Raw genomic sequence first — 20,289 nt, forward strand, 5'->3', positions numbered from 1 at the left:
AATGATCAATATGAACTACAGTTTATTTTCCACTTTTACTTGGTAGAATGATACCATCATACATCATCATCATTAAAAAAAAAAAAAAAAAAAAAAAAAAAATTTTTTTTTTTTATATATATCTGCATATTTATTCAGGAGTTAACATCTACAATAAAGAGCAGAGATTAATATCTTCAAGTATGATATCAGGTTTATGCCATTTTCTTTCATAGCTGATGGCATAACAATGGAGATAATGTGCACCTTATCTTACACCTGACTTAATATCAAACCATATTCCTTTGTACCTTAAATTTCTAATTGCTGAATTGCAACTCAAATATAGACAATGTATTGCCTGCTATAATATCCCATTTAAACCATGTAATTGTAATGTTTTGAATGGATATTCTCTTGGAACTTTACATATGTCTTTTTCCAAATCTGCACAACTTAAAAACAAATCCTTGTCATATACCCATGACTTCTCAACTATTCATCTTGCAGTGAAAATCTTATCCCGACAACCTTTATTCGGCCTGAACCCAGCTTCTCCAAGCTTTCCTCCCACAATTTTTCTTAGCCTTTTCTTAAGTTTACTTGCATAAATCTTACCAGGAATACTCAGTACAGATATTCATCTATCATTCTCACATTCAGTTTTATTTCCCTTTTTTATAGGTGAGTACTACAAAAACTCTACTCCAGTCAAATTAAATTCCAACTTCTAACCAGGCCTTCTGGATGTGAGGATGGCCATGCAGTCTAAGGCACACATGCAACACAAGTGTGAATTCTGGTCCATGAATGTGGGAGTAGGTTTGAATCCCACTCTTGACAGCAGTCAGTTTTTTAAGCACCTCCGTAGTGCAATTGGAAGAATGAAAGTACATTGTGCCCTTTGATTGGAAAATGCCTAAGTTTGATTCTCGTCATGACAAGAAGACCTTGATATTTTTTTTTTTTTTTTTTTTTTTTTTTTTTTTCAATTGAAGGTGAGTTAGCCAATTTCATATGGAAGTTGCAGGGTTTTTTCTTCCTGGAAACTTGGGTTTTTCATCCTGCATACAGACAAATCGGCTTTCAGAACACATGCAATTTACAGACAAAAAAAATACTAGTGGTGGTAGTGGCCATCCAGTGTAGTTGATGGATTAAGTGGTGGAGATGGGTAGTTGTAGAGTAGGGGCCCTCCCTCACTGAATCTTTGGAATCCTTGGAGAGATCATGAAATAATAATAATTATGCAGTTTAGCAACTGTAAGACTTTTCTATTTCTGTATTTGAGTATTTCTAATCAAATGTCATCTTCTCCGGCTGTCTTTCTGCATTTCAGGTTTTCGGTGGCTGTTTTTACCTCAAGAATTTTAATAATTAGTCTACTGGTGCCATATTATGGAAAAGGTTGAAAATCACTGAGCTAGAGGAATGTGATGATGTTTTCAAGAAAATATTTGATTGCATTCCTCTTCAGTGTCACTGTTCATTTCATTTAGCAATCTTTCAAAATAATTATTACTCTAGTCAACTTTATTTTCAGTTTTCATCTCACCTTCATCATCTCTGATTCCTTTTGCAATATTTCCTCCATTCTTTTCAATAGCCCCCATAATGTTTTGCTACCTTCCTAATATTTATTTTCTATGTACTTACCAAAGTTCTTCTCATGACTTCATCTAGTTATACAGAATGCTTTATTTTCTTACATTTTTCTCTGTATTCTCTGGGCACAAGTGGACTTGTACTGAACTTTTGAATCGCTTTCTTCCTTTCTTTGACTGCCTTTTTAACTTTTTGAGTCCACTGTGGGGTTTTTTTGTTTGAAAACATCATCGCATTCAGTGGTGAGCTATAAGGGGTTCGCACGAGCCCCTTGTCAAATTTTTCTCAAATTTGCAAGCCCCTTGTTCTTTTTGTTTACTTTTTTATTTATTTTAATTTTTTAAATTTTTTTTGAAACATATTAAACGACAAACTCATACGGTAACCTAACAAAAATTAGTCTATTCAGCAGCTTATAGATTATTTGGAATTATTGTTTCAACTCCTCTATGACGAATGTGCCCAAGTTTGAAAATAAAATAAGCGTATGCGCTATCTTTACCCTTCTATCTTTTGGCAGCCAATTGTATAGTAAAACCAGTAGTCAATTAAATGTTTTAAAAGATTTCATTCTTATTATATTTTGATAGTTAAAAAATGTTTTTCTTATGTAAGATAAATTAACACAGTTGATTGTGTGCAAATATTTCATGTTTAGATCATGAAATATTTGTTTAAAAATTATAGCCTTTAGAGGTTGATTGTCCTCTCATACTTTTTGATTGGAATTTGTACACAAGCTGTATTAATAAAAGTTTTTGTGTGAAATGCGGTTTTTTTTTTTGCTCGACAATGCGAGCTCTTTGTTAAAATTTTCATAACTCACCACTGATCACATTCTTTAGTTCAGTGATTTTCAACCTTTTCCATAATGCTGCACACTAAAAATATATTCTTTTAATTTTTTTGATGATCCGGCAAAAAATAGGCAGACACTAATAAATAAATGCACAAATTGCGACATTATTTCTTTCGATTAATTTTTTTTTCATAAATCTCGTGATACACCTGAAGACCTCTCACAGCACACCAGTTGAAAATCGCTGCTCTAGCTGAATCCATCAATGTTTTCTTCAGGATTTGCCACTGAATTTCGAATGTTTTGTTCTTTGGTTCTTGTTTTCAAACTTTTTGTTTTTCTTGACTGCTGTTTATGTTATGTATTTGTATACTGTTCACCTGTGAAAGCTGGTTAATTAGGATTCTTTTTAACATTTTCTTACACAGTTTCCAATAAGATATTCAATTTTTTCCTGCTCAAAACTAAATGGGGATCACTTCCAGTATCAAGTTCTCTGTATATAACTCTTGTGTCCTGAACTAGTACGATGATATTGCTATCAACAATAACATATCAATGAGACGTTTATATTTCTCACATCTTCTCTTAGGAATTTTTGCATTTTTTTATGCTAGAACATGGTGTTAGTAATGACTAATCCATGTCATGAACAGAAATCTAGCAGTTACCATTATTTAGCTTTGCTCTTTTCTCCAGATTTTCCAAAACATTTCTGTATGACTGGTAATTATTTCCTGCTCTTCTGTTTAGATCTTCAAAAAGGAGCAGCTGTTCCTTTTTTGTTGTCATCTGCCTTCTCTAATGGCTTGAAAAATTCCTCCACTTCTTTCTTAGTACAATCTTCTGTGGGACTGTAGGCAGGGCTGCTGAGAGGGGGTGACATCTGAGACTTATGTCACGGGCCCGGCATCGAAAAGGCCCCGACGTGTCACATAACTCTGTTTATAATGCATGATTTTAATTCTCGTAATAATACAACAATGATAAATAATAATGGCATATCGAGAATGATACTGTGTTTTGTTTTAAACAAGGACAGCTATGCTCTTTAGCTCGCCGTGAGTGTCCGGAAGACACTGATTCTCTCAACGCGGATCGCTGTAGTTATAGCAGGTGATGACGTCAATAGGCATTCGTGCAAGGTTGTTTTGCAGTTGGCGGCACTAGCTAGTAATTGCTAGTTACTGCCAGAACGCTTCGTTCTTGTTATTATTTTGATAGACGAAGGTTTTGTTATGGTTTGTAAAGTGTGCAACTGTATAGTGTAGGCCGTGCACTAAAAAATGAAATTATGTATTCTTATTAATTTGATTTTTTAATTATTAAAATTATATTTTTAATAATAAAAATTTGACCAACAGAAATGTATCATCATAAATCTGGAAATCAAAAATGAAAGGAGAAAAGGAATTGTGAGAAGGCAAAAGAAGATTTAAAAAACAAGCATTTACTACTGAAATATTTGAAGACGGAAGAACACTAAGATATTGAAATTTCAAGTAAACAATGTGCTAATAGTTTAACTGCTGACTAAAGTAATAAAGAACCTGCAGCAGCTAACTCTGAAGTGAACACTGAAATAGACACCAGGGTCAATTTAAACCTTCAAGATAAAGAAAAAACGTTGCTTGGACCTGGAATTGAAGCAACAATCAGCACTACAACCGATGCAGTTGGTAACAACGATTTAATATATATATTCAGAATTTACTTCAACTGGAGGTGAAGCTGAAGCAACTACCAACTTAGAAGCTACCGAAGTTATAAATTACGAAGATCCAGGTACTTGGCTAGATTTCTTTAGTGATGTAAATTGGCAATTAATAATTGTTAAAGGACTAAAATCTGAATATGAGTTAAATGATATGGTCAAGTTAATGCCAAAAGATTGTAAAGGTAGAAAATTTTCTTCATATTTACTTTATTCCCAGTTATCAAATGGCCATGATCAGTTAGTTCGAGACTGGTTACGCTGGAGTTCAAGCAAACAAGCCTTATATTGTGTTACCTGCCTATTATTTAGCAATGATACAAAAAGTAAACTTGTCAGCGATTTAAGTAAATCTGAAGGGTTTTGTCCTCTAAAACAAAAGTGGCAAATGTTATATACACATTTGCCTGATCATGAAAAATCGTGAACTCATAAAGAGTGCTACTTATCCTGGAGGCAATTAGAATGATCTCTAACTGGTAACGGAGTAAACAACAAAATGGAAAATTTAGTTATTAATGAAACAAAAAAATTTTATGAATTGCTTAAAAGGTTGCTTCATGTAATTTTATTTTTAGCATCCAGAAATTTATCATTTTGTGGTGCTAATCAACAAATTGGTAATTCACATAATGGGAACTTTCTGGGGATATTAGAATTAGTTGCGCATTATGATCCCATACTAAAAGAACATTTACAAAAGGTAAAAGAATCTCAAAACACTGGCCAGTGACTTCAGGCCCATTATTTATCATGGCAAACTCAAAATTGAATTCATTGACATTTGCAGTAATTTTGTATTAAACAAAATTTTAAGCGAAAGAAAGAAGTCCATTTATTATTCAATAATTTGTGACTCAATTCCAGATTCGTCACATATCGAACAAAATGTTTTAATACTATGATATGTTTTCAGAGATTCTTTAACTTAAAATTGGATAATTCTTGAAAGGAAATTTCTTGATTTTTATCATAAAACTGGAGAAGAAATAGCAAAAAAATTATTAGAACACTTCAATCAGCTAGAAATTGACATACAAGACTGCAGAGGTCAGGGATATGACAATGCTGCAAATATGAGTGGAAAAATGAAAGGTGTTCGGTCTTTTATTGAAAAAGAAAATGAAACTTCTCTTTATTCCCCATGTACAGCACATTCACTGAATGTAGTGGGCATAAATGAAGCTAAATGTTGTTTAGAAAGTATAACATATTTTGGAAACGTGGAGCATTTATTTGCATTTTTTAGCTCAAGCCCAATGAGATGGCAAATTTTATTAGAAAAAACTGGCTGTTCTCTTCATGGTCTATCTCAAACTCGCTGGAGTTGTAGAATCGATGCGGTTAGACCGGTTGCTCTGAAGCTTCCAAGTGTTTTAAAAGCTTTAGAGGATGTAATTTTGACTGGGAAATTATCAAATGAAGGGCATTCTGAAGCTGTTGTTCTAAAACGATATTTTTCGAGTTTCAAAGCAATACTTTTTGCAACTATTTGGTTTAAAATTTTAGCTTCTATTGATGAATGAAATAAAATATTGCAATCTACTACCATATCAATTGATATTACAACAGCAAATGTTGAGTCTATTCTGAAAGAACTTGAACATTTTAGAAATAAGTGGCAAGATGTTCTCTCTGAAGCTACACTTGTTGCAATTGAATTGGGTATAACCCCAAATGTCGAAAGCGAAGAGAATAAAGCTAGCAGATGGGGATGATACACAAGGACATTTTAAAAGAACTGTATATTTTGTTATACTGGATACAATTATTTCGCAACTTCACATGCGTTTCACATCATTAAAAAACATTCCGAATTTATTTTCACCAATATTAAATTTTCAAACAATGAATCATCAAGAAATTTCTGACTCGTGCAATAATTTAATAAATAAATATTCTAAAGACTTAACATCATCTCTGAAAGACAAAATCTATCACATAAAAAAGATTTATAATGCCACATTTAAAGATGTTATACCAGGGCTAGATTTATTAAATACCATTTATAAATTTCAACTTCACTGTGTTTTTCCTGAAATATGTACTTTAATCAGAATTTTTTGCACAATACCAGTAACAGTTTCCAAAAGTGAAAGAGCGTTTAGTAAACTTTCAGCAATAAAGAGCTTCTGTAGATCATCAATGCTCCAGGAAAGATTAAACGGCTTAGCTTTTGCTATCAATAGAACATGACCTGGCAATGAAAATTGATTATGACGAGATGATTAAAGATTTCACTAACCATAAACTGAGGAAGTGGATGAGGCAATAAATATTTAAAAATTCTCTTTTTATTTAATGTTTGTATTTTGTATGGTATGTAATGTATTGAATTTTGAATTTATTGTACACATTTTTAAATAAATGTTTAATGTTTTATATAACTTTTTTTAATAAACAAAAGTGATGCATTTTTTTAAGTGGGGCCCAGACCACAGACTTGTCACAGGCCCGAAGGTTTCTCTCGGCGGTCCTGACCGTAGGCACAAATAAGTCTCGCTGTCCAGTTTCGCATTCTGATCATCACTTACTAGATATCGCCTACCATACAAGAAGATTATCTTCATATTTAGTGTTGAATGCTATAGCTACTCCTTTGCTCTGCTTGTTATTGTCTGAATATAACATCTTTTATTTGTTGCTTAGAATGATCTCACCTGTTTTTGTCTTCTTTGTTTCATTGCTGTTGGTGCAATTGTTCCCATTTGGAAGTGGTATTTGCTCAAGTAGTTGACTTTTCATTGTACTCCCTGGTTTCTTGACAAAAACTTCAGTGTCCTTGTTTAACTGGGTGATGCCCTTGCCAGCATGAAATTCTGTTATGTTGTACGATTATTTTGGATTTTATACTTGATATCCTCATTTACTTTCTGAAATAGCATGATTCTATGCATAGCAAGAATATTTAATTAGTCATTAAAATCGAAACTTACAACCTACTAGTTTGGCTCACCCATAACAAACTGGTGGCTTTGTCAGGGCTTAACTAACATGAGAAATATATAAAAATAGATCACAGAGTTGTCTAAATGCTGAAAATCGTTACAAGGAAAACACATAAATTCATGTCAACAAATAAATGTAGTCGCATGGCATGTGTTACCTGGGCAGGCCACCATGTTAACAATTTCACAGTCATTCCTCTGTTAATTTTTGTTATATGGGTCGTCGTCTGTGCCATTGTTAAATTCCATTTAATTATTCTTATATCTTAACTTCTGCTGCACCTTTGTTAACCTTATACTTGCTGTGCTCCCAGCTAATGCTATACTGCTTTACTCTTAACTTTACTTTAATCAGCTTAACATATATCTCACTGTTAATCCTACTTAATCTTATCTTCTGTTCCCACTGCTAGTATATAGAGTAAGTTATCAACCTATCTACGCTATGCAGGTTACTAATCCTCGCACTATTCAATCAAAAAAATGTACTTTTTTTTTTTTTTTTTACGACTGTGCCATTCTAATTGAACTAATGTAGTCTGAGAATTAAGGTAAAGAATACAGGCAAGTTCTTAGTTAATACACATATTTTCCTGTAGCAAGTAGTGGCAATTCTCAAATTTTAGTGCACGCAGGTTCGCTAGTTTTTTTAGAGATAGTGCATTGGCAATTGATCAGGCAAGGTAGTTAAACAAAATATTTTATTTAAACCTAGAAATAATGTACAATATACACATCAAAGGGGAAATGATATTTCTCTCTCAGCCTATCTAAATACAATAGGGGCAACATACAGCTGGCTACATTATATGCAACGTACTTAACCCCTTCACATTGTTAACTAATCTCAATTAAGCATGTAGCTATTCCCTAAGTTACCTCATTTTCTTCCATTATATGTACAATTTTACAATCAATCTACCGTTTTGTAACCATAATTCATTACTTAATGTTTTACTAACAAATACCTGTAAGCACCCTCGATACATACAATAATTCCAATATCTATAAAGCATTAACAAAATTTGTGCTTACCTACGGTAGCCTTTTACATACACATTTTGGTTAATTTTCACAATACCTTATTACATCTTTACCATAGGTCGCAATCATTCCCTGGATGATGTAGCGGTTCAAACTATGGAGTTTGTCAGGAAGGTCGTGTGATTCTTCCATCTGTACTGCGGTTGCGGTCTCCTGTTGGTAAATGGAAAGTAACTGCCGAAGTTTCCATTGTATCTGTGGGTAGTCGCACTCTCCTAACCATCCATGCATCCTAGCAAGAGTTCCATTGAATAACGGACTCGCTTCCACACGCACACATACATACACCTGGAACTTCTGTTTTCCAGGAAAGAACAAAACTTGGAACATAGAATCGAGAACACTGCTGGTTTGTCTCAGTCCTCTTTTATATCATCTTTAATCCTTTGTTACTATGATGTAGATTCCAGGATTACCAGCCAGCATGACAACGTCACTTCAGTTCCCTCCATTCATAGGCTCATATTTTTATGTTCACAAGACCTTGCAAACTTTTGTTTCTGCTTAGTCATCGTTCTAATCTGGGTTAATCCCCTCTTCCTCGTTTTACATACAGCTCAATGGGCATTAGATTATGCAATTTTACAGTAAAATTATAACATTTATTTTATTACAACATAAATTCTATTTTATGTGTTTGGAAACTTCTGTAAAATCGAACTCGAAAATTTTAATTAATTTACTTTATTGTGAGAGATTTCACACCTCTTTGTTACTCCGTTGTTCTTGTGAAGTTTGGCCATTTTATGGTACTACTTTGATGTTAAATATATTCCCAGCAGAATATCAGGAAAGATGTCAAATTCTACAGATACATAGAAATCAGCAACAATAATATTATATAAAAATTAATTATTCTAAGAAAATAATACAATAAAACATTATTCAAATTAAGGGGATATCAAATCCCACATTGTTTTAAAACCGAATAAGAAACTCAAAGATTGGAATCAGAGAGTTTCATGCCGAATATAGTAAACTATAATAGTATCGGTGGTTACTAGCGTGAGCTAATACAAGTAGTCATAGTACAATCTCAGGCAACTCGTTGCAAAGGTGGGGAAAGTTCTGATTGCTAATCTTGGTATTTTCCATAATGTAAAAACACATTTCCTAGGAAATATATGCTGTTATTACATTATGGTGGGAGGTCACTACCCAGACCAGTTTCAGCCTTTTTTGAGGCTTCATTAGTGAGTAGCTATACCAAATAGATACCAAAGAGTATAGCGAAAAGAACTTATATACTCTGCTTATACACTCTATACTTATATTCTATATTTATATGCTCTGTTTATATCGCCAAAATGAAACCTATTGGCTCTTTATATAATAAAACATATTTAAATTACTTATTTCACAAGTCCATGAAACCCAACGTTCCACTGTATAGCCTTCAATTAAGATTCAATAGAAATCATTTATATTATATATACAGGAGTTATTTATATAGGTTCTGGATTAAAAATTAACAAAGTAATCTGAAGAGAAGAAGCTGTTTGATGCAGTAAATACCAGGAGAGCGGCTGCTTTAGAGTGAACAATGGAACTATTTTATTTGCTTACCCAGTTCTCAGATCCATACATTATGATTGGTGTATGAAAACTGTTGTACACTGCTGTTCATATATTTACCTATATTTAATTATCAGATATCTTGAGATGGAGGAATCATGGATATTAACATTTGATAATGGAGTGAACTTGCTAATCATTGCTTGAATTGAAATGCTTACACTTATGTATTTCCCTACATAACTCAAATTTCTCAAGTATGCAAGTATACTTGAGAAACAGTTGAGAAGAATTGTGGAAGAAAAGCTTGGTGAAGAACAGGCTGGATTCAGATTAAATAGAGGCTGTCAAGATCAAATCTTCACTTTACGATAGATAGTGGAGAAATCATGGGAATATAACAAAGATCTGTATTTAAGTTTTGTCGATTTGGAAAAGGCATATGATAAGGTGCCAAAAGAGAAACTATTCAATACACTACAATTATATGGTGTCAATAGGACATTATATCAAGCAATACTCAGTCTTTATTTGAGTTGTAAGTCAGCAGTTAGAATTGAAGGAAGTACACGAGGATGGTTTAATGTTAAATCTGGTGTCAGACAAGGATGTACATTATCCCCTCTCTTATTCATTATATATATGGATCATATGAAGGAAAATGGTATTAAACCTGATAAAATTGGAGATGTTAATGTCAGCTCTTTGCTTTATGCAGACGATGTTATACTTCTAAATAAATCTGCTACAAGTCTGCAAGATTCTCTGACTAAATTGAATAACTGTTGTAATAGATATGGTATGAAGGTCAGCAATAAAAAGACAAAGACAATGAAAATAGGCACAATCATTGAAAATGTCAACTGTGTTGTGAATGGAGAACTTGTGGAACAAGTAAAACATTTCAGCTACTTAGGCACAATTTGTAGTGAAGATGGTAAATTAATTATAGAAATAGGCAACAGAATCAACAAAGCTGGTATGGTAGGAAGTCAATTGAATAAATTGATATGGAATAAGAGAGAAATTAGTCGGAACACTAAATTAGCAGGAGTGTTCAAACCATGTTGAAAGTTTATTTTTCACTAGGTTAGACTATAATAAATTTAGTTTAATCCTTTATCCCAGTGAGAGCGAACAAAGTTTGCGCCTGAAAATATCTTCAGGACTGAATATAGTGTTGTACTATCTTACCTGGGTAAGTAGTGCAACACCAGGGCAACTCGTAGCAAAGGTGGAGCAAGCTACCAACACTCCTATCCCAGTATCTCCCATAATGCAAAACACATCTCCTTGTGGATATGTATAATACTGTTATGCATTAAGGGTTTGGCCACTACCCAGACTAGTTTCGACCTTTATTGAGGACCTGGGCATGGGCCTGGCTCCCACTGAAGAGACCTCAATAAAGATCGAAACTAGTCTGGGTAGTGGCCAATCCCTTAATGTTTAACAGTATACATATCCACAAGGAGATGTGTTTTGCATTATGGGAGATACTGGGATAGGAGTGTTGGTAGCTTGCTCCACCTTTGCTACGAGTTGCCCTGGTGTTGCACTACTTACCCAGGTAAGATAGTACAACAGTATATTCAGTCCTGAAGATATTTCCAGGTGCAAACTTTGTTTGCTCTCACTGGGATAAAGGATTAAACTAAATTTATGATAGTGTTCAAACCAGTTTTAACTTATGAATATGAGAGCTGGGTCAGAAGTAAAACACTTGACCAAAGACTAGAGACCGCAGAGATGAGAGTCCTGAGAAAGATTAGAGGCATGAACAGATGGCATCAATGGCAATATCATATTAAAAATGAGGATATTAGGGAAGAACTTGACATTGTCAGCATCCAGGAATGCGTTAACAGAGCTAATGTCAGATGGTGTGGCCACTTACACAGAATGGGTGAGGAAAGATCAACAAAACAAGTGTTCTCTGCCAGGTTGACAGGAAAACAACCCAGAGGACAACCAAGATATAGGTGGATTGATACGGTACAAAGTGCCTTAGATGATAGAAATATAAGATCTGATAATGTTGGAGTCTTGACAAATAACAAACTGATTTGGAGGAAAATTGTAGATAGGAAGTTAGTAATGATGTAAATTTTTCATTTAGTACTATCATATCCTGTACACCCCTTGAGGGTACATCGCAGGAATTTGATGATGATGACGACACTTATAACAGTTCAACTTTTTATTGTCAAGAAATGATTCATTCATTAGGCATGTCTTACTGAATTAATTTGAGAAACAACACTCCAGAAATTCTTTCAGGAAAGCTAAGCAAAAAAAAATAAAAATAAAAAAAAAATAAAAATACATTTTTCCTATCACCACTGGTACATTGGCTGATGAAACACATAATAATCACATATGAAATAATCTACAAAATTTAAAAAAAAAAAAAAAAATGTGGAAAATATTATTTTTTAGATAAAAGATACTCTTAATTATTTATTTGTTTTGCTTATTTCTTATGGTATTGTATTTGCAATTTAAAAATATTTAAAACTGATTAATATGAGTCTGAATTACTTTCTTTTTACACTGTTTAGGCATTAAATTATTTGGAGAAAGTTATAGTGGATTAGAGTATGATTATCGTGGACTTCTGAGAGTTTATACTACACGTAAAGATCATGAAAAAGCAGCACAGTATTACTTAATTCTTCATCAGTGGAAATTATTACGCGACCGAACGGTGGAGGCAGAAAGTGAAATGTCTCCTCTTACTTTGCAGACAGATCCCATACCACCAGAAGAAATTCTTTCTACTTTCCTTCAAGTTCAATGAATCATTCAAGTGAAATTATGTACAGTACAAAAAGAGTGATGTAATGTCCCTTAGATAAAAGCTTGAACTTGTATAGTTATTGTATTTTTTGTTGGTGCTTGGAATTAAAAATATTGTGCATTTCTTTATTTATATAGATGATTGAATGTAGTTGAGGAGTGATTTTTATATGTAAGATAGCTGCAATGTGAAAATGCTAATGTAAGGGCCATGATTGTTTATTATTATTATTACCCCAAGACCTCATGGAGTGAAAGACTCATCTGGGAGGTCCTCTTATTACACAGACACAGCTCATCATACTGTGTCTTAAACACACTCAAACTCCTTGCAGACACCACACTCTCAGGCAAGGCATTACAATCATTTACAACTCTGCATGAAAAAACCTGCTTCTCACTCCCCTACTCACACCCTCTTTATTCCGTTTCCAGGGATGACCTCTGGTTCTCCCCTGATCTCCCACTATTTTCTGTAGTACTTCTCCAGCATTCATCCTATAACAACCCCTTACTAACCTGTAGGTCTCTATCATATCTCCCCTCTTCCTCTTATCCACCAGACTCTGCAATTTGCATCTTCTCAATCTTTCCTCATACTCGACATTGCAGAGGTTAGAAACTACCTTAGTCAGACTCCTTTGGATCCTTTCCAACATCTCTTCGTCCTTCTGAAAACCACGTGACCAAATCTGAGCACAATAGTCCATGTGTGGCCTAATCAAAGCCTTATACAATGGAACAAGAATCTCTGCACTTCTACAAGTCAATGTCCTCTGCATCATTCCCAGAAGCATTTTCTTCCTAATATTGTATCACTTTCTCAGTAAATATACACACAATAAAGACAACAGAATGTTATTCTAAAGAGCAAACACTATTTGAATAAAGCTATATGATAACTAGCTTCAAGCTAGTAAGCTTTCACTTGGATTAAATATATTAGGTAATTAGATAACTTTTATAAAGCAAATGATTCTTGGTTACATTATTGATGTTGTAGTTATCGAGAAAAGAGTATGAAGATAAGAAAAATATACAGCTAATTTATTTTTGATTAAATACAGACAGGTAAAATTATTATATAATCATCAAATTCCTGATATATGTACCCTCAAGGGGTGTACAGGATATGATAGTACTACATGAAAAATTTACGTCATTACTAACTTCCTTTCTACAATTTACTCCAAATCAGTCTGTTACTTGGCAAGACTCCAACATTATCAGATCTTATATTTCTATCACCTAAGGCACTTTTTACCATATCAATCCACCTATATCTTGGTTGTCTTCTGGGTCGTTTTCCTGCCAACCTGGCAGAGAACATTTGTTTTGTTAATCTTTCCTGGCCATTCTGTGTAAGTGACCACACTACCTGAGATTAGCACTGCTAACACATTCCTCGATGCTGACAATGTTTTCCACCTGATTTCTTCGTTTTTAATATGATATTGCCATTGATGTCATCTGATCATTCCCCTAATCTTTCTCAGGATTCTCATCTCTGCGGTCTCTAGTCTTTGGTCAAGTGTTTTACTTCTAACCCAGCTCTCAGATCCATAAGTAAAAATTGCTTTGAACACTGTCTTGTATATAGCTAATTTAGTGTTTTCACTAATTTCTCTCTTATTCCATATAAAGTTATTCAGTTGATTCTGTGGTCTATTTCCATATTTAGTTTACCATCTTCACTAAAAATCGTGCCTAAGCAGCTGAAATGTTTCACTTGTTCTGTAGGTTCTCCATTCACAATGCAGTTGATATTTTCAATGTTTCTGCCTATTTTCATCGTCTTGGTATTGCTGACCTTCATACCATATCTATTACAGTAGTTATTCAATTTAGTCAGGGAATCTTGCAGACTTGTAGCTGATTTATTTAGTAGAAGTATAACGTTGGCCACATAAAGCAGAGCTGACATTAACATCTCCAATTTTGATATCAGGTTTAATATCATTTTCCTTCATAATGTGATCCATATAGATAATAACAGAGGGGATAATTACATATTTGTCTGACACCAGATTTAACATTAAACTATCTTCCTCTACTTCAGTTCTAACTGCTAACTTATAACTCAAAGACTAGGTATTGCTTGATATAATGCCCCATTAACACCATATAACTGTAGCATTTGGAATAGCTTCTCTCTTGGCACCTTGTCATATGCCTTTTCCAGATCTACAAAACTTTAAATACAGATCTTTATTATATTCCCATGATTTCTCAACTATCTGTCGTAAAGTGAAAATCTGATCCTGACAGCCTCTATTTGGCCTGAATCCAGATTGTTCTTCACCAAGCTTCTCCTCTACGATCCTTCTCAACCGTTTCTCAAGTATACTTGCATAGATTTTGCCAGGAACACTCAGTATGGAAATGCCTCTGTAATTCTCACATTCAGTTTTATTTCCCTTTTTATATATGGTTACTATGAGAGCTCTACTCTAATCATCTGGAATTCGTCCCTCTGTCCAGGCTTTCTGAATTATGCAGTTCAGCCACTGTACGACTTTACTACCTCCATACTTGAGCATTTCAGGTCGAATATCATCTACTCCTTCCTTTCCACATTTCAGGCTTTTGATGGCTTTTTCTACTTCAACGGGTAAAATTACAAATGTATTATTTTTGCATCACAAGTCACTTATTTATTTTTATTTGTTCCCAAACATTCTGAAGCTTTTTTTTTTTAAATGCCATCTGAGAAGAATGTGTTTCACTTGCAGTGAAGTATGCATCACTTAGTTGGCTTCATTTTTATTTGAAAAATGTATTCAATAGGAACAAAAATAAAAGTAGTAATCAACTTGAGACTGGTGACAGACTGGTAGAATGGATAAAATGAATTTCAAATTTAAGTTTTTGAATTCTTTCATTGGTTGCATCATTACATTGAGCATATAACATTATCAAAAGATGTTCTCATCATACTGCAGAACATCTTTTGACATAAATCCTCTGTATTTTCTCCTAAGAGCAGATTTAAGTTTCTCCTTTGAAACAGTTTTGTAGTGTGCTATCCTAGAATTCTGGGAATATTTGATGCTCTTTCTAACTTAAAAAGCAGTTGTATAAACAAAATGTGAAGCTGGCATGCTTGCTTCTGACTACAAGATTGTGGAAAGGGTTCTCAATTTTCTTACAAACTGCATTTTCTTTTTGCAGTTTATCCTTGTTCTGCAACATTAAATAAACAAAATTAATAGTTCGTGTTACATCCATACAAAAATTAATTTGAATGGTCGATGTAATTGTCTTTTTTTTTTCCCCAAAAATAATTTCTGTTTGCCTCTCCACAATAAGTTAAGCAGCCTACACACGTTGGCTAGTACATTATTACTGCATGGCACCTCCAAGGAATCATTGTGGGAAGGTACTCTACTCCATCCACTACACACAACTACCACCAACAGGATTTTTTGGCTGTAAATTGTGTGTCCATGTGGTGAGCCTAGTGGCTATGCACTTTGCAACCGTATGCCTGGGTGAGGAATGTCCTAAGTTCGATTCCCATCGATGACATGAGGAGCTTAAGGATCTTCCTCAACCATAGCCAAGTTAGCCGGTCTTGGGTGTGGACAGCAGGCTTTTTCTGCCAGTTTATCTTGGGGGTTTTCATCCAGCAAGCAGGCAAACCGGTCCTGTGAACACACAGATAATCATGAGCATCACCCTTAGGGGATGCAGCAGAGGAGTGGCGAACCGGCTGCATTAATATGCCAGTAGCCCCTCATTAGGAGGGGGAATCGACCATCCTAGACAGATGAGAAGGATATGATAGGATAGGAAATTGTGTGTTCTGAAGCCTTATTTGCCTACGTGGGATGAAAAACCACACTTTCTGAGGGAAATAAACCCTGCCATGCCCATACGAGTTCATCCAACTCTCCTTCAAATGAAAAAGCCCATATAAAGATTACTCTCAGAACAATCAGAATCGAACTTAGTCCTTTTCCAATCAAAGGGCACAATATACCAATATTATTAAGAGAGACCTCCAGGGACTCATTGAGGGAGGTCACATACTTATTCTTGAATTCATTCACACTGCTTACACTCAACATGTTAAATATTAAATTGTTCCTCTGAGTAGTTACCTAGTTACAGCCTTTTACAATGTGAACTTTAGTTATAATCTTAACAAAGTTTTTTTTTTTCACTTGGTTAGACTAATAAATTTAGTTTAATCCTTTATCCAAGTGTGTGCAAACAAAGTTTGCGCCTGAAAGTATCTTCAGGACTGGGGTAAAGTGGTACAACACCGGGCAACTCCTTGCAAAGGTGGAGCAAGCTACCAACACTCCTATCTCAGTATCTCCCATAATGCAAAACACATCTTGTGGATGATATGTATAATGTTATGTATTAAGGGAAGGGCCACTACCCAGACTAGTTTCGACCTTTATTGAGGTCTCTTCAGTGGGAGCCAGGCCCAAGTGGAGATACCAAGGCAGAAGCATTAGCAAGGTCATCTCCTATATAGGAGTTGCCAAACGGTGTGTCATCTTTTTATTAAATTACTCTGGATGGGTAGTGGCCCTTCCCTTAATGCATAACATTATACATATCCACAAGGAGATGTGTTTTGCATTATGGGAGATACTGAGATAGGAGTGTTGGTAGCTTGCTCCACCTTTGCAAGGAGTTGCCCGGTGTTGTACCACTTTACCCCAGTCCTGAAGATACTTTCAGGTGCAAACTTTGTTTGCACACACTTGGATAAAGGATTAAACTAAATTTATTATAGTCTAACCAAGTGAAAAATAAACTTTTAACATCTTTCTCTAAATCCAGAGTAATTTAATAAAAAGGTGGCACACCGTTTGGCAGCTCCTATAGGAGGAGATGACCTTGCTAATGCCTCTGCCTTGGTATCTCCACTTGGGCCTGTCTCCCACTGAAGAGACCTCAATAAAGGTCTAATCTAGTCTTGGTAGTGGCCCTTCCCTTAATGCATAACATACATATCCACAAGGAGATGTGTTTTGCATTATGGGAGATACTGAGATAGGAGTGTTGGTAGCTTGTTGGTAGGAACATTTTCTAAGCTTTTTACGACCGGTTCCCAAATTAGTCGATGTCTGGCACAGGCAAGCGGGTGTTTCTCCCAGAAACTTGGGTTTTACGTCCAGTAAACTCAAGAAAATCGACCACCGAACCCACACTATTAAAAATAAAAATATTAAAAAATCTCGACCCTGCCCTTGTGTGCTTTGATAACCCCAAGAGATCAGTAGTACAACCAACTACCAGAAGGGCCACCCAAGCTGGACATGTCTATGTGGGAGGTAGGAGCCAGACTAAGAACGATACCTAGTAGAGGAAAATTCCAATATAAGCCATGGTAGTGGGCAGCAGCAACTACCAGTACTGACCTGAGGCTGAAGACAATTGATGTTAAAAAGGTTCATAACCAGAAACACAAGCCAGACCAATTTATAAGACTAGGCTTCTAACACTGCGATGTTACCAAGGGGGGGGGGGGGAACTACCACATTAATATCCCTAGAAAAAGCAGCATGGAAACCAGAAACAATCAAAATAAGATGCGATAGAGCCTATGAGAGGAGTCATGCCCGGCAGGGGAAGAAATTAGGCGTCTCATATCGTAAACCAGCGAAAGCGTAGGAACATGGAATGTGAAACCTTATTAGAAATGGAAAAACTTGAAAACATCAAAAAGGAAATGAAGAGACTTAATATAGACATAGTAGACCAGCCACTTCTGACCAGATCAAGATAAGATAAGGAATAGTACTGTGATTTTTCAGCTGATAACGTCATGAGTTTGGAATTTTTCTGGGGACCATCTGTGTGTGACGTCACGTTGTTTTATTCACGTATAGTATTATGGTTATGATTAGAGATAAGGATTCATGTCGTGATTGGTGGGGCACTTTGAACCAGATAAAAATAAGATAAGGAATCGTGATGTCTTTGTGTGATAAGATCATTGATGTCATTGTGATGGAGGCATGCTGTGACGTGTTTGGAATGCTTGTAATTTCGCTGGGAAATATCTGTCAGGGACACCACATGGTGTGTTTCGTTCGCATACAGCATTGTGGGTGTTTTTAGAGAAGGAATCGTGATGTGTGTTTGGAAATTTCTGGGAAACAAATGTCTCTGTGACATAACATGATGTTTTGGTTTGCCTATGGAATTGTGGGCGATGTTTTTGAGATAAGATATCTTGGAATTTCCCAGGGTGACACACATCCATCACTGTCTTCAAGTTTTGTATTTGGTTGCCTATAGATGGAAGTACTAATTTTCCAATATAGTTTGGGGTATTTCTTTCCTGTTAAATAATATGGGAATTCATAGAGTAGAGTCTAAATGGCAGTAGTGTTTAGGCTTTTCTGAATAATTTATTTATATACTGGTGTCCCTCAAACACTTTTTTTCTCATATACATAACTCATCTGAATATTTTGATTTGTCTCCATTAAGATCTTAAACTTTATTGCTTTTGCTAATTAAAGTTATATTTTTTTACAAAATGTTTTGACTATTGGTATTTTTAGTTTACAGTCAAGAAAAAACCAAACAGTATTTAAAAAATAAATTAAAATAAATGGAGACTTAAATTGATAACTTTAGTATATACTCTAGAAATTCTAATCAAAATTTAAATTACAGTCTTTCCATAATGGCAACATCTTGGAACTATTGAGGTTTTCTGACAATTCCAAATTGTTGATTTTTAACATATATTCACAGCACAAAACGATCTGAAATGCACTCAACTCTTTTTTCCTTATAGGGTAATATATGCTTCGTTTCTTTCCTTCACTGATGTGGCACTGTCATTTCCCTTAGTCAATTTGTTGTCCCTACTTGTGAACGTTTCTGACTGGAGGGGCTGGGAATTTTCCTAGTCTTACTTAAGGGTTTGATAACACTTCCCAACTTCACCTTTTTCATGACTCACATCCTCCCTTTAATGATTTGCTTGGTATTATCAGTTCGCAGTTTGAGTATGTGAAAGAAAGTTTTCCGATAACTCAAACATTGTCAATAGGTAGCATTAGACAATATTCTAAAATAATTAATTACAGGATATCAGTTTCTCCGGTTTTTTTTAAACCAATACATATAATTCTAAGTAATAAATAAATTATGTGTATTTCTTTTCACCATACACTAGATTTTCAAATGTGTTATCTTAAACTGTGCCATTTCTCTTCACTTTTTTGTTGAGTGTACTTGAGAACTTTTCGCACTAATGTTCATTTATCTTGAAGATGTCTGACTCATTTCTGCTCATTTGGTGTTTGCTCTTTCAGACACTATGGAAACAATAGTATAGAAATTTGTAAATCATTAATCACTTCCTTTCACAGATGTATCGCGGTATTTTTCAAAGGTATAAACAGATCATTCTTGGCTGTTGAACTATGTTTCTTACAGTAGTCAACAATTTTTCATTAACTCAACGTGTCTTTTCCTAAGATCCACCAGTGACCAACAAATTCGCATCTCTAGAAGCATAGAGATGCGATTTTTTTTACAATAATTAAACAGAATTGCATTAAGGTATAACGTTATGAATTTATATATCAATTTGTAATCAGAATAACTGAGTGAAGTTTCACTGGAAAACACAACACCACACATCTTTGTTCATTAAGTAACAAATGCATATTTTATATTTTATATTGCTCAAATATTAAATCACCAAATGCTAACAGTGACACTTTAATTCCAAAGCTCTGAACTTACTTATGTAACTGAAATTTATTTATTTTTCTTTTGTTAGCATTAGTAAGTTAAGTAACGAAAATGAGACAAGGTTTTTTCACATTCCTAACTAAACAAAAATTAAGATATTAAACTTTCTTATTAAGATATTACCCTGCTTTCAGAGATATCTCTGA

General features: G+C 34.6%; 1 protein-coding gene across 1 annotated transcript in view; it reads left to right on the forward strand.

The window, feature by feature from the left end:
* Pat1 (Protein interacting with APP tail-1) overlaps positions 1-12,532 on the forward strand; it is a 265,102-nt gene extending 252,570 nt beyond the window's left edge. The window contains exon 14 of the mRNA XM_090404192.1: positions 12,166-12,532. Coding sequence (XP_090260318.1) covers positions 12,166-12,404 — 239 coding nt within the window. The 3' untranslated portion in view covers positions 12,405-12,532. The remainder of the gene's footprint in view (positions 1-12,165) is intronic.
* Positions 12,533-20,289: the final 7,757 nt, after the last annotated feature.

This window comes from Typopeltis vanoorti, chromosome 2 (genome assembly GCF_054136105.1).
Source record: "Typopeltis vanoorti isolate ZY-2024b chromosome 2, IOZ_Tvanoo_1.0, whole genome shotgun sequence".
In the NCBI taxonomy this organism is placed as follows: Eukaryota; Metazoa; Arthropoda; class Arachnida; order Uropygi; family Thelyphonidae; genus Typopeltis; species Typopeltis vanoorti.